Source organism: Schistocerca cancellata, chromosome 8, assembly GCF_023864275.1.
Source record: "Schistocerca cancellata isolate TAMUIC-IGC-003103 chromosome 8, iqSchCanc2.1, whole genome shotgun sequence".
Lineage (NCBI taxonomy): Eukaryota > Metazoa > Arthropoda > Insecta > Orthoptera > Acrididae > Schistocerca > Schistocerca cancellata.
The window spans coordinates 189059661-189075683 of NC_064633.1; the positions used below are offsets into that span (position 1 = coordinate 189059661).

Here is a 16023-nt window from a genome sequence, read left to right on the forward strand (position 1 = left end):
CAGATGCCACTCCCTGCAGCAAGTGTCTATCCGCTGCAGATCTTCCTGCATTTCGCTACAATTTTCTAATGCTGCAACTTCTCTGTATACTATAGCATCATCCACCAAAAGCCGCATGGAACTTCCGACACTATCTACTAGGTCATTTATATATATTGTGAAAAGCAATGGTCCCATACCACTCCCCTGTGGCACGCCAGAGGTTACTTTAATGCCTGTAGACGTCTCTCCATTGAGAACAACATGCTGTGTTCTGTTTGCTAAAAACTCTTCAATCCAGCCATACAGCTGGTATGATATTCCGTAGGCTCTTACTTTATCAGGCGACAGTGCGGAACTGTATCGAACGCCTTCCGGAAGTCAAGGAAAATGACATCTACCTGGGAGCCTGTATCTAATATTTTCTGGGTCTCATGAACAAATAAAGCGAGTTGGGTCTCACACGATCGCTGTTTCCGGAATCCATGTTGATTCCTACAGAGTAGATTCTGAGAAGATACGCGAGCAAAAAACATGTTCTACAATTCTACAACTTTCTTTTGAATATTAACGTTGAATTTGGTTTCATTACGACGAAACCGTGAACCTTCAACACATTTGTAAAGGACGGCGAAACGTTAATAGTCGAGCCCATTTTGGGTGACTAATATACGAGGAGCATTCAGTAACAAAACAAATAGCGGTAGTGCAGAAAAAGTTTATTAACTCAATGGTCAGTTTTTCTACGTAATTCTCAACAACCTCTGCGCACTTCTGCACTTTCTTACCAATCTTTTTATCATCTTGGCGAATAATTCTTTGCCTTAATCTCGAAACTAGTTTCTACTGAACTTGATGTCACACAGAGCTCCTTCCATCCAACTAAATAGATAACACTCCGCAGGGTCAGCCAGTCTTGTGGGTAGACCTCTCCTCTCACTCTGCCAATAGTTTCCCGCGTCACTCGTGCCATATGAGACTGAATGCTGTCTCTACCGTTCATGACATTTCCTATTCAACAAGGGGTAGACTTAGTTCTCAATAATGCTTGAGTAAGCCTTTGATTGAGCATTGATTCTCTAAAAATATCTCCACGATCATTCCAAAAGAAGGTAATTGTGACCTTCCTATCCGATTGTTGCGTTTTAAATTTCTTACGGACAGTTGAGTGAGGGTAATTCCATTGCATGCTTTGATGCTTGGACTCCGCCTCAAAGAGCTGTATCCAGGCTAAAAACCTGTGCAAAACCGTTCGGCCATCGATGCTGAAACGATTTTTGATCACGACACAAATGCAGTATCTCTTCCCTCTATTATGAACAGTAAACTCTCTGGAAACCACCTTGCACAAGTTTCATGTTAAGTCAAGTGGTTTTGAACGATGGAATGAGCTGTGCTAACGTTTACTTGAGATCTGTTCAACTGTAAATCGTCGGTCTTCTCGGTAAGTGAATCAATACGAACTTGATTCGCCCAAGTCCTTACTACCGCCGGACGCCTGAAACATTGCCCGTCGGCTCCCCATTTGTTGCCCCTTCTAAGATTTTTCATCCACGAGTAAAAAATTCGGGTTTCTCATTAAACTAATGTCATATTGTTTTTTCATCCGAAAGGATATTTCTGATGGCTATACATTTTTCGAAAACGAAACCGGATCACAGGACGCTTTTCCGCAAAGTTAGATTCTTGGACAGATACACCACCGTTACTAAGACCTAGCACGTTATGTTTACGTAAATATTATTGAACAAATGACTAAGACTCTTCGAAAGTCTGTCAACTGACACACAAGTTTCAGTTCCCTGCATTAGCCTCTAAGTCTGTTGTATGTGTTGTTCAGTTATTGAATGACCTTCGAAGCTAGATGGCATACAGTGAGGCAATGGACACAAACGTATTCCATTGGGCATCAGCAAAGTCACTTAGATGCCCATTACATACGTTATGATTGCATGAAAACATTAAAATTCCTGTGATGAACGTTACTGTTGAACTTTTGGCCAATTTCGTAATCCCAAACAACTATACACTATTTGACACATGCGGTCAGTGGCAAACGTAGACGAATCGTAGGAGGCGATGTGTGGTCAGAAAAATGTGAATGAGGAGAGGGAAGGAGAAGTGGATGAAGACATAAGAGTGAGGTAACTGTGATGTACCTAGTGATTTTAATTTTCGTAAAATACGAGCTGCATGGGGTCATGTTTTAGAAGGAGTGTTATTATGGAAAGTATCAGGAAGAATTTACACCACTGCTTTGTCGTGTCGAGACGGAAGTCACGAGGGACAAAATTGCCCCTTCACTCGATGCCGCTTTCAAAGGAGCACGAGGAACACATTGAAGAAACCAAATATTAACAAATCTCGTGTCACTTTACCTATGTAAAATATTTTTAAGTTCTCCAACAAATGACTGTCTTACAGATAATTACTTTTCCTTATATGTTCTAATGGCACGCTGTAACAGTATCACACACACCTCAACATAATGATTCAGAGTAAGGGAACAAGACAACAGGTACTCAGTGCGGTTGAGTGACAATGCATTGTATGTAGAAACAGACCTGTATGTGGACCGCCTGAGATAAGGCTGTGTTTATTGACTCTAGCAGACAAGCTTGCTTATCTGGGGTCAGCTGGGCTTACGCTGGCACGTGTCTCTGCAAGCTGATGCCGGCCACGTGTCGGCGTACCGAACTGGTAGGTTAACAATGATGAAGACATGCTGCAAGATTCGTGACATCGGTCACTGCCTCCTCATGCTAGACCGTGTCCAACAAAATGTAGCTCAGGATATGCAAAGGGAAATTATTCAGCTCTTCTCGACGTCATGTCCTACATTCCAGAAGCTCTCCTGCGACACTCGCAGAACTAGCAATCGTGGAGAAAGGATATTGTAGCGTGTGAGGGCAGTTCTTTGGTAGCTCAGTCGCTAGATCACTTGCTCCCGATAGGCAAAGATCCCGAGTTAGAGTCGGTCTGGAACATAATTTTAATCTACCAGGAAGTTTCATATCAGCGCACACTTAGCTGCAGAGTAAAAATTTTACTCTGGAAATGTCCCTCAGTACATGGCTATGCCATGTCTCTGCATCTCCGCAATATCCTTTCTTCTAGGAGCGCTAGTCCTGCAAGTGTTGCAAAAAAAAAAAAAAAAAAAATAGTTCAAATGGCTCTGAGCACTATGTGACTTAACTTCTGAGGTCATCAGTCCCCCAGAACTTAGAACTACTTAAACCTAACTAAACTAAGGACATCACACACATCCATGCCCAAGGCAGGATTCGAACCTGCGACCGTAGCGGTCGCGCGGTTCCAGACTGTAGCTCCTAGAACCGCTTGGCCACACTGGCCGGCTAAAGCCCATTAAATACTGGCTTCTACTGAATAGTGCAAGTAGAATATTTCGACTTTCTTTTTGCAGGATTCAAGTTTTCTGCTTGTGCACGGCCAAGTTTTGCAGGAGAGCTTTTGTTAAGTTTAGAAGGTGGAAGGAAAGCTGTGAGGACGGGTCGCGAGTTGTGCTTGGTAGAGTACTTGTCCCGGAAAGCAAAGGTCTTCAGTTCGAGTTTTCGTCTGACACACATTTTAATCTGGCAGGAAGTACCAAATGGTTTAGTGTTCATTCCACATTAGGTAGTCCGTTTTAATACTTTTGGTGTAGAAACTATTCTGGACGGGCTTTTAAGATGACCAAGAAACAACAAATAATGCAAGAGACTTATAACGGCCGTAATGCATTGTTTTTCTTACGAGACAAGAGAAACTGTTAAAAAAGAAGGCGGTATTCCAGAATGGCTTAAGCGCCAACTTTCTCTGAAAAGCATGACTGCTCTCTAAATACAGTTCCATTTTACTGAATGCACGCGATTGCTTCCTCAAATGTTAAACTGTCTCATCTACAAAAATATATATAGACAAGCTAAAGTATTATGACTACTGCCAACCGCGAAACTGATGTGCCTGGTAGCGTTGCGACAACGTGGCGCAGTAAGGAAGACGAATGTACGCTAGTTTTAGCGATAATACGTGCCGCAGATGTGGAAATCCAAACCCATTTTTGAGAAAGAGCACACTGTTAAGGCCCAGTTCCTGGGAACGAGCATCTCATAAACGGCGAAGTTGGCCAGCTGTTCGCTTGGTACTGTCATGAACAGTTATGGGAAGTGGTTGTTGGATGGTAAAACCACGAGTAGACAACAAGGTGTTCGACGTACCACGTGGTAGTCAGAGGCTATACGGTACTGTAAAGGTGGAAAGGCGGCGACCTGTGGTATATTTGACGACAGAGTACAATTCTGGTGTAGGTACGTTTCTGAGCACTTCGTTCAGCGCACGTTGTTAAACACGGAGTTCCTCAACAGTCGAATATGCCCGGTGGCATTGTGATCACGCGACGCAGTAACGACGACGAATGAGAACTCATTTTAGAGACAACCCCCTGCCGAAAGTGGGGAAATCCAAAACCTTGTTTGACAAAGGGCGGATTGTTATGGCACGGCGCTTGGCAACGAGTATCTCAGAAATGGGGAAACTGGTTGGCTGTTCTTGTTCCCATGTAACGCAGCGACATCGCCAGTTAGGACTGCAGTGGCTACGGGATCATCGAGAGTGGACCGTGGATCGATCGAAACGTTTCGGGTGGTCGGATGAATGTCGTTTCTTGTTACACCAAGTCGATCGCTCGATCGTCCTCTCTAGAAACACTGTCATCCAGGCGAAAGGCTAGTAGAAGTATGCACCGCGCCACTGCCGCATGTCAGTGTGTAACCTCCCCCTCACTTATCGACCTTAATCACAGTGTAAAATCAAACCGCGTGTACCTAATGGAAATTTGGGAAAAGCAATCGTCACCGAAGTTAATCTGTCGGTAAAGAGGGAGGAAAGGGTTACATCTAAATGAAAGGAAAAATGCAAATGAAACTTGTGGAAATTAATTTTGAAAAGGGGTAAAGTTGAAAAAGAAAGTAAATGTGAAGCCATTACGTTAACAATTAACTAGCGGCAATTAGATATTTGAGATTTGGGGGAAATTACGGTCGTCAGTCCTAAGGACAATTACTATAGTAACTGAAAAAGAAAGGTTATTACACATATAATTAGCACTAGAAGCGTGGCAACTGAAGGTTGACACATGTAGTGTGAAAACTGAAAGTTTGTCAGAAGTAATAAATTTCGCTACACTCTGACTTAATTTAGCAAAAGAATTAATAAAACCGGAAAATTGAAAGCTAATTTAGTGACTGAGGTTAATAGTGAGCTTTCTTTCTGAAGCACATCGAAATTCAGTAAAATACGGTTAGTCTTGGACTACCTCAACAATCATTTCAAAAGCTACTTGAATCTACGCAATTTAGAAATAAGAGATTTAACTTTGAACTTGAATTAAATGATTCTGAACAATTAACAATAGTAAAATTTAGTACGTACCAAGCTGAGCTGCAGTCACAGGTAAGCTAAAATACGGTAACAAAACTCGCACTCTTAATTTGTTCTTGTGTAATCTAAATATTGTAGCCAGCTATGAACACCTTAACTGAACTTTGAAATTAAAGCAGTGAAATCGAATGATGCTGGCGTTTGAATTTCAACGACACTCGGGTTCGTTCCGGAAAAGGATGGGACCCTGCTTGGTAATGCAATTGGGACAATGAGCAACAAAGGTTCATGCTACGTTGCTGTAATTTTGTGATTTGAACAGTTTGAAAAGCTGAGGTCTGCCATACAGTTCTAAAACTTTACGTGCTTCCGGTCTTCCTTGTTGGTTGATTGAAGATTTGAAGCCGTCGATCGAGGAGGTGGCGACAGTCACTCATTGTCGGCTGTCGCTGTTGCAGAAGCTGGATGTTGGCGCGCCTTCTTCTCGACACGGTCACCAGGCGAAACGGGCTCTTGATGTGCGCCAGCTAATGCTTCCCGTCCGCGACACCGTGTCAGAAACTATCATAGCAAGTCGAGCGCAATTACATGCTGCCCAGCCCCGAAAGCGCGGCAACTCGCGGGAGCGTCACACAACACCCTTGCTCCACTGCACTACCCCAGCCAGACTCTCCTCTGCCCGCGCTCCACGCGGCCGAGTTCCAACTACCAAAGATCCTAAACACTTTTGTTCTCCACACGACCTATCGATGTATTCGTTCGATAGCATAGTTTTCCCTAGGCCAGACCCAGCGTAAAAATACAAATAATATTTACAAAAGAAACCAATTATACATCGCCATAAATGCAGAAATATATATATACAAACAGTAAAACAATTACAATAAAGAGACAGAAATGTCATATCTTCAGGTGACAAAATAAGGAAAAAAATTATAGTACAATAGATGGAAATTGAAGGATATGCATTTTCGGCGTTACAAGTGGAGGCAGTATTGTGCTATTGGGAATGTACACTAAGGCATCTATGAGACATGTAGTAGCCGAATGCACCATGTCAGTTGTGGATTATGTGAACATTGTTGCGGCTCCATATGTACCATACATGCTGGCTTTCTTCACCAACGGCGACGGGAATTTTCCGCAGGATAACAGTCCATGCCACAAGTCCAGAATCGTGCAATATTGGTATGAGGAGCCGGCCATTGTGGCCAGGCAGTTCTAGGCGCTTCAGTCCGGAACAACGCTGCTGCTTGGGCATAGATGTGTGTGAAGTGTTTAAGTTAGTTAGATTTAAGTAGTTCTAAGTCCAGGCCACTGACCTCAGATGTTAAGTCCTATAGTGCTCAGAGCCATCTGAACTTTTTTTTTTTTTTTTTTTAAGGAGCGTGATAGTGAGCTCATGTTTCTGTCTTGACTACAGATTCCTCCGATCTCAACTCGATGTAATACATCTGGGATGTATAAAGCGCCAGCTGACTGTACACAAATTTTCGGCCCGTAATTCAGGGGATTTGCGTTACCTGTGCTTAGATATCTGGTGTCAGATACCTCTTGGAAGCTACTAAGGAGTTTTCGCTATGTGTCGCTTACTATACTCGTTCCAGAAAGTGGAACAAAAGGTTTTTAGCAGGTGATCATAGTATTAGGCTCATCAGTGTATTATGAGTTTTTCGCCAGGTTCACAAGTCACAACGTCAGTGTAAAATGTCACCTTCTTAAATTATGAATACAAGTAAATAAGTAGCGGTTGATGTCAGTACCTGAGAATTTCATGAAATACATGGTTGGCTGCGTGAGGACGTCGGTGATGGCTTTGCTGCTGGCTCTGGGGAACCTACCACTGACCACCAGCATCACCCTGTTGACTCGTAAATACAGGGACGTGCTGAAATGTAATGCCTGTGAATATTTTATGTGAAAAACCTTAAAGCTTTTTAAATCAAACAAATTTTGTTCTTCATGTATACGTGTTTATTTCTCAAAGTAGTCACTCTGCCGACGAACACATTTTTCCCAACGAGGGACCAGTTCGTTGATACCGTTACCATAGAACGTTGACTTTCTTCACAGAGACACAGCCTCACCTCTGCTTGCACCACTTCATGATTATAAAAATGAAGTCCTCGAAGGTGCTGTTTAAGTTTTGGAAAGAGATCAACATCGGTTGGGCCCAAGTCGGGACTGTACAGAGGAGTCTCTGTGACAGTGAAGCTGTGCGTCGGATTGTTGCAGTTGTCGCAAAGTTGGCATTGTCAAACTGAAGGAGAGAGTGCTCAAAGTGTGGAAGAACGCTTCGAATTAGTGCTTTCAGTTTTATGAGGGTCTCACAGTGCCTTTCAGCGATTGCGGTAGTGCGTTTGGGCATTTCCAAATGCACCACACCTTGAACATCCCAGCGCGTTGTGAGCATCACTTTGCCTACTGGACGCATGGTCTTGAACTTTTTTGCCGTACACTGTCGTCCACTCCCAGCTCTGTCACACACATTGAGGTCAGCTGTAGAATGAACACTTTCAAAGCCTCAAAATGTCATAATTAATAAAAATTTCGAGCTATTACGTGGTGATCGGATGGATATTCTATTAAAACCCAACGATTCGTCCCTATCTGCGGAGGATAGTTTCAAGAGCCACGTTGTGAATCGGGCATTCAAAGAAGCTTCCCACTGTGATGTAGCATAAATTAATAAAATAACTCAGAAAGCAGTGTTAGAAAATTTTTTGTTGTCAACACCCCTTAAAAACTATTGCTGCACAGTCTGTTGCCCATAAAGCTCAGAAAATTACACATCACACTCAGAAATGCATATAATCATCAAAATAAAGCAGCAGAAAGCAAGTGGAGCAACATGAGGACTTCGACAACTTTCCCCGTCATCATACCCCACTTATCTATTTTAAAAGTCGTCGAATTTCACGTAGGTTAGTTGGTTGATTTAAAGAGGGGGGGGGGAGGGGGGAGGGACCAAACTGCTAGGTCATCGGTCCCTTAACGTAGAATTAACAAGACTAAGACATGAATAAACAGTGACTCTGAGACACATAATGACTGAGATAGTAATGTATTGCAAAGAATAACCAAATATCATACCTATTAGACCACAAGAGCTTATGTTGGACGTCTCGAAAATTATAAGACGTCTGGTAATGTAGACAACAAGCACTGACACACACCGAACTGGAGGGAGCGTCTCGATTGTTGGACTTTTTAGTGTCTCGGCGTGAGGAGCGTAATGTGGTGCTGCCTATTAGAAAAAAATGAAAAACTACATGGTTAGGCGTCTTGCCTCTTTCATCAACTTTCTCCGGTCTCCCCTATTGCGTTAGTGCACGATTATTGTTGCCTGGAGGCTTGTATGAAAGGATATGTCTTTCCATAGTATGCCAGGCATGCTATGCGGTTGATAAATTATGGGGTTGGGCTGAACATTCAAGATGCCGTACATTCCTCAAGGCGTTTTGGGTGTGAACTGCAACTTAAAATGGTTCAAATGGCTCTGAGCACTATGGGACTTAACATCTGTGGTCATCAGTCCCCTAGAACCTAGAACTACTTAAACCTAACTAATCTAAGGACATCACACAACACCCAGTCATCACGAGACAGAGAAAATCCCTGAACCCCGCCGGGAATCGAACCCGGGAACCCGGGCGTGGGAAGCGAGAACGCTACCGCACGACCACGAGCTGCGGACGAACTGCAACTGGGCTCACGTTATTGTCATGGAGTACGCCATTTGATACCTTGGCCACGAAATACATGTCAACAGGGTTCACTGTTGTTCCTTCACGATAGATCCTGAAGTTAGAGAGGCGAGGGTCTTGCTAATCGTGACTTCCTGTGCCCATTCATCAGATCGTCTGTTGACGTGTGTGATCACCATTCATCAGATCGTCTGTTGACGTGTGTGATCACCATGAACAGGAGCGACATTCGTTGCTGCCACCCGTTATTCCAGCTGATCCTGGCTGTACCTCAATCAAGTCTTTGTTGACCGTGGGTTGGCGTCATCGCTAAACAACATATAGCAAGTCGAAATCTCAACCCCGCTTTTGCTGATCTGTTTCCTACTTGGTGACACTTCTTCTGTAGCCTTTGCCCGAATTTTCTCTGATATTATCTGTATATTCATCAGAATCAGTGAAACAATCCTACGATATCACCATGGCGTGGAAGGACTCGTGTCTGCCCTTCTTGTCACACTGCCGTCCTGAGACCTTCACCATTCGTTCTGAAGTCATTGTACTACAATCTACTGTCCGTGCGATTTGTCGGTAGATGGTCCCGTGTTCTTCGCGCCAGTAGTTCGACCTTCGTCGAAGTACGAAAGATGCAGATAAGCCGCATGCATACGTCCTCTGGGCATATTGTGTTGTGATCTCCACCTGAAAAGTGCCAGTAACGGCTGACAGTCCCATCAGCGATAGAGTCTTCAAATCTTTCTTCATATTTAGGAATGGCTTTTCCCCTCTAGATATTGAAAATAGTGGAGTTAAACTCACATAAGCATTAAATTTTTAATCAAAATATCCCACCTGCAGCAAAATTCTGGAATATTAGTTTGGTAACGTTCGATCAGTGACCACGGTGTAGCAATTTCTGTCAGTGTATGCCACTATATTATGGGTTGGTTCCCGTTCCCGTTACGGGTTCATGAGGTGCTGTATTTCTCTTTGTGACTGACTATGTGCGCCGTTTATCACGTGCGTGAAGACATTGTACTTTTAGATGATCGTGCGTCATTTGTGACAGTTAAAATACTGCAGTATTTTATCTTCTTCTTTTTCTGATCCTTCTTCTTCTTTAGTACTGTGCTTCTGACTGTTAAGGTGCACATCTCTTCCTCGGCCTTCCCAGACTTCTTTGTCATACCGGATTAAAATTTCTGACTTTGTAAGGTCGTCTCTTTAGTTCATTCTGACGAGATGTTATTCCACTGTTTTACGTTAAATATGTTTCTTATTCTATCTGCTGTATCCACAAAGAAAAGAAAACCGGTTTTATGAGAATGGACCTTATAAGAACAAAATTAACGGTTGGCAGTACATTAATAGAACAAGTTAGTCACTTCAGTCATCTGGGATTTTTTTTCTCACATAAGTGTGTGACAAAAATATAGATAAACGGAAGCATAATCTGGAAACGTATGTGGATCAGTGAACAGGTGGTTTACAAATGAGACACACGAAAATAATCTTTATAAAGTAATGGCCATCCCAGACTACTTCATATTTTGATGCATGTTTTATAAGTATGTTTTTCTTTTCTGTCGGTGTATATGCGTTGTGGCATGTGGATGCCAGTACTGGCTTATTAGGAGCCTTAAGGGAAATCCCTGGTGGTCACCATCGCATTGTTAAAATGTATACACATACCACGAAATACTCTTTCAGGTCAGTCTCTGGAAACCGCATCAAATACATGCCTGGCGGTGTGCTGCAGCAGGCGCCAGGGTTGGCACTACTGGAGCTGCGGGGGAATCCCCTGGTGGCTGTCGCGCCCACTGCCTTCTCCCACCTGCCGAGACTGCGTAAGCTGTGAGTACTCAAACCACAATCGTGTACGCTACTAAGAAAGTACAGTTTCCAACACGATACTCGGTTGTAAATATTTCTCTTAAGACGAAACTCTGTGATGGACTGAAATTTCAACGTTGTCAGTACTTCAACGCCATTGTTAGAATGGTAGAAAAGTTATTAAAAGACTCTGGCATGTCAGACAAAGTGGTGAAGAAAATGCTACGTGCCACCAGACTTTCCAGGATTCAAAGATACACAAGGAAGGTGTCCCTCATACGCCTGTTGTTACCGCAAATCAGTCTAGTGGGTTTGTTAGCACTGAAACAGGGACTTTGTGAACACCATATTGTTAACCTGCAGATATTTTTTGAGAGACTCAAAAAGTGAAGATAGGCCAAAATGACGTAGTCACTAATCTGGCCCTAGTGTCACTTTATACCAAGGTGCCATTTCAAGACACACTTGATTTAGTGGTACTACCGTTTCCACCTGAGATCGTCAAGTTTTTGTCATGTCGTAAAGAAAACATATGTATTGTACCATGAATATTGTGAGAAGGCAGATCTCAGAGACAGAATCCTCACTGTCTCCAGCTACCGTGAACTGTTTCATAGGCAAGTTCGAGGAGCAGATTCTGAACTCTGCAACATTTTGTCTATCTTGCTTCCTATGGTATGATGACCACATGTTCGTGATATGGCCTCCTAGTGAAAATGCACTGCAGAAATCCGTCACCCTCATGAAAGGTGCCCATTCGAACATTCAGTTTACTATCGACATGCAGAGAGATGGAAAGCTACCGTTTCTTGGGTGTTTTAGCGGAGCAGAAGTTGGGAGACCAACTTCGTCATTCTATGTACCGAAACTCGATGCACAGTGACAGGCACTTGAACACCAACAGTTTTCACCATTCTATCAACAAGAAAGCAGTCGTGAACACGTTATTACACAAGACAGAGATTACTTCTGACGATGACCACGTGCAGTGTGAATTGCATCATTTGAGACAAGTGTTCAGACTGAATGGTCACAGCGAGGGCTGTACTCCAAATATTTTCAGATGCCATTGACGAAGGACGCCTCATTAAGGCTGAAGTGCGAAAGCTGGCTGCATTCCTGCCATACTGCGAGACAACGAGCAGCAGAGACATAAACTGAGATGAGTGTTCCAGCTCAGAGATGCATCATATATACCCCCCAACAAAGACGACATAGCTCTTAGAGTGCCCGGTGTATACTTTATACCTTGGGAATGTAGCTGCATCTGCATACATCTGTTGTCACTATTGCTGAGAGTCGTACTAGGAACAAGCGACATATAAAACTAAGGGAGCTTCAGAACTCGGCCATAGCTGAACATTGCTTGGAAAGTGGAGAGTCTTGGCTCATGCGTCATCATATTGGGATCCCGTTATAAACTAGCAGGCCGAGATTAGAATAAACCACAATAATTTTAACGAGACCAGAGTACACACGTTTTAAGACCTGTTGGCGAGCTTTGGATATCGAAAACAAGGAAATACGGATGCTCTATGCTTTTAGGGAGACGGGTGCTGCAGTTCCAAACGTGGTGTCGGTCTCTCACGCCAGATGACGTCATCGGCCCTGCGGTGGGCCGAAGCTGCTGTGAGCTGCCCAACTCGCCCCTTCGCGCATGCGTCACTTCGCCCGTCTTTGAAAGATTTTAGGGCTGCAGTCGCATCGTTACACGATAAATCAGTCTAATCTAAAACCCGTAAATTCAACTAAATACCTAGGTATTACAATTACGAACAACTTAAATTGGAAGGAACACTTAGAAAATGTTGTGGGTAAGGCTAACTAAAGACTGCGTTTTATTGGCACGACACTTACAAAATATAACAGACCTACTAAGGAGACTGCCTACACTATGCTTGTCCGTCCTCGTTTAGAATACTGCTGCGCGATGTGGGATGCTTACCAAATAGAACTGACGGAGTACATCGAAATAGTTCAAAGAAAGGCAGCACGTTTTACATTATCGCGAAATATGGGAGAGAGTGTCACAGAAATGATACAGGATTTGGGTTGGAAATCATTAAAAGAAAGGCGTTTTAGTTGCGACGGAATCTTCTCACGAAATTCCAATCCACAGCTTTCTCGTCCGAATGCGAAAATATTTTGTTGACACCGACCTACATAGGGAGGAACGATCACCACGATAAAATAAGGGAAATCAGAGCTCTTACGGAAAGATATAGGTGTTTATTCTTTCCGCGCGCTTTACGGGATTGGAATAATAGAGAATTGTGAAGGTGGTTCGATGAACCCTCTGCCAGGCACTTGAATGTGACGATGTAGGTGTAGATGTAGAAAAATAAGAAACGAACTGTCAGTATCCTGTGCGAAATATTAAATTAACGCGAGTGGTTGGACCATCCAGATCGCCCTACATGAATCCGATCGAACATCTATGGGACATAATCCAGAGGTCAGTTCGTGCGCAAAATCCTACACCGGCAACACTTTCAAATTGTGGACGCCTATAGAAGTAGCATGGATCAATTTTTCTTCATGGGTCGTCCAACGACTTAGTGAGTCCATGTCATGTGGAACTGCTGGACTAGCCTCAGCAGGAGGAGGTCCGACACGATATTAGGAGGCACGTCTCATTTGAGTGGGCGCTGCTGCATGTTCTCCTTCTTTAAATCTACGTTTTAGCCTAAAACAGTGAAAACAAAATTTGTCACGTTATTATGACTTCCACTGGTCAGGAGTAAATGATATTTTCCCCACTGTCTTCATTTCTGCAACAGATAACAATGGCTCGCAGTTTTAGCACATACCTAGTCTCTTAAATTATTTTAGCTCATCATCTATGCAAACAGTTCTTTACCTACGTTCCTCTACCTGCTGTGATTTATACTGCTCTTAGACAGCATCTTACTTCAATTTATGTAGACTATCCATCCTCATATCATATTTACCCTTGAAATTCCAAATTCCAGCCCTTTAAGCAGACTGATAAGTCAAATTCACGCAAATAAGAATACATTTCAGGAAACTTTTTCCCCATCTGGAACTGGGCCGCACCTCCAACGGGCAAATCAAACAAGAAAGCCAGTTTGTAGCAATGCTAGCATTGCAGCATGCTGATCTGAGTGTCCACAAATAGATATCGACCACAGTAGTGGTTGAAATTCCAGTAAGCAGTACGTTAGTTCTAGCATGTCGCTAAACTCTGAATATATTCTCATGGTTCAAAACCAAATGCGATCTTCGTGATATGCGGCGTTTTCTTATTCTCTCAAGCTACATCAGATTCAACGCTTTATGCAAATATTAATTCCCTTAAGTGTGCAACCCAGTGCTCCAGAGCAATGACGAACAAAAACGAAATTTATCTTCACAATGATCACCTCGATAAATTTGATTAAGTGCTTCAGTATTTTTGGTTACGCATTCCTCAACCACAATTCCCTTGTCAGCAAGTCTTTTATCCGCGTCTGTGGACGTGAAAATCTTGTAAACCACATTAATCCATTAGCTCTGGCCACAGGCTTGCGTTTGGCATGCGTCTTCTTCTGTTCAACCCGAACCTCGTATTTTACATTCCGTTCGCTAAAGACGTAGAGGTTCCTCGTGAACACATTTCTAGCCTGTCATACTCTTGATAAAGTAGGTAAGCTACAGTTTTCTGATGTAAATACTGAAACTCATTTTATAAACATTTCTCCGATAATTTTTACAATTTTTAGAAATCGAATGAAGCTCATACCAATTGTAGTCGCGTATCGCTTAGACTACTTTAATTCTTTTTCCTGGTATTTATCCTGGGGGGGGGGGGGGGGACGGCATGTTAGTATTGTATTTGACAGTATTAGAGGATGGGTGGATGGCATTCCTGTCACCATCCCTTCTCCACGGGACTGAATTAGTCCTCCCCAACTATCTACGTCTAATGTTATCCCATGTTAAAATGTGCGAATGTTTCCTGGATCCATTCTTTTATGTAATTTTCGGCATTTGATACTATATTTTGTGAGTAGAAATCATATGTTGGACTTTTTCGATGAGCAAAGTATCCAGAAAAAAATTTAATGTAAGCGATTTTGAGTTAACCTTATATTGTGCGTACTCATTTGATGTTTATATGGGTCGCAGTATATAAGAAAGGAGCCAAAATTTCACTGACCCGTAGAATATATTTTATATGATCAGCGCACTCTGAAGTAGCAGGGAAAACAAGGGAACCAGCTGAAAAATACTCATGTCGGAGGACAAAAAGCGGAATATGTTCCTCTTTAAAAGACTCTAACCGAAAAGTTGCGAACCTGCTTTCTCGATTCTCATTCAGTTTTCCTCACTCAAAATTTCGGCATCGGCGTACTATATTGCGATACATCAGACTGCGATCGCGTGTACCAAATAATATTTTACAGTGAGTTAGGCTGTCGTTACGGAAGGAAAATAATACCAGTCAGTAGGAGGAAAGTGTACAACAGACCCTTCTGAAAGAACGATGTATTCAAAACCTAATGATGATAGTTCTGAAATGAGTAGAAATTTGGTGCAATCGCTCACGAACCACTGTAACCTCCCCACAAAAATTTTAAAAGAAAAGACAATATTTAATACAAATGGGACCCAAGTGTAACCTCCCGTAATGAAATTTACTGACAATGACAATTAAACAAAATTCGCAATCTGACTCTGTGTAAGCTTCCGCAAAATAATGAAAAACAATTCAGTGCTAATGAAAATCAGTGGCAGTGAAAATTCAATTAAACCGAAATATCGGTCTTTGGCCCTGTACAAAAATCAGAATTAAATTCTTACCTCATTGTAACTGCTAGTCACATTTCTGCTCTTATTGTTCCGCACTGCTTGGAGGAACTGCATTGCAAATAATAATATTCCTTTTTTTTGTAATTTAACTGAAAGTTTTCTTTAAGGAAATGCTAGGGAGATATTATTTAAAAAAACGATTGTTTGTTAAAATGCTTGGTTTGAAATCAAATTATTATTGGGGCACTTGTTGCAAATTAATTACAATAAATGAACTTTAAATTATCTGATGATTACCTTAATTAATAATATACCTTATTCAGCATCTTGACCAGTGTTGCCGACAGACCGCATCACACAACCGCACTGGGCTGCTACTACTGACCGACTGCTC

The 16023-nt window shown here is 42.5% G+C and overlaps 1 protein-coding gene across 1 annotated transcript in view; it reads left to right on the forward strand.

Annotated features, from left to right (window-relative positions):
* LOC126095459 (lutropin-choriogonadotropic hormone receptor-like) overlaps window positions 1-16023 on the forward strand; it is a 669001-nt gene that overhangs the window by 457016 nt on the left and 195962 nt on the right. Inside the window, exon 8 of the mRNA XM_049910251.1 lies at window positions 10755-10898. Within this exon, the coding sequence (XP_049766208.1) occupies window positions 10755-10898 (144 nt within the window). The remainder of the gene's footprint in view (window positions 1-10754; window positions 10899-16023) is intronic.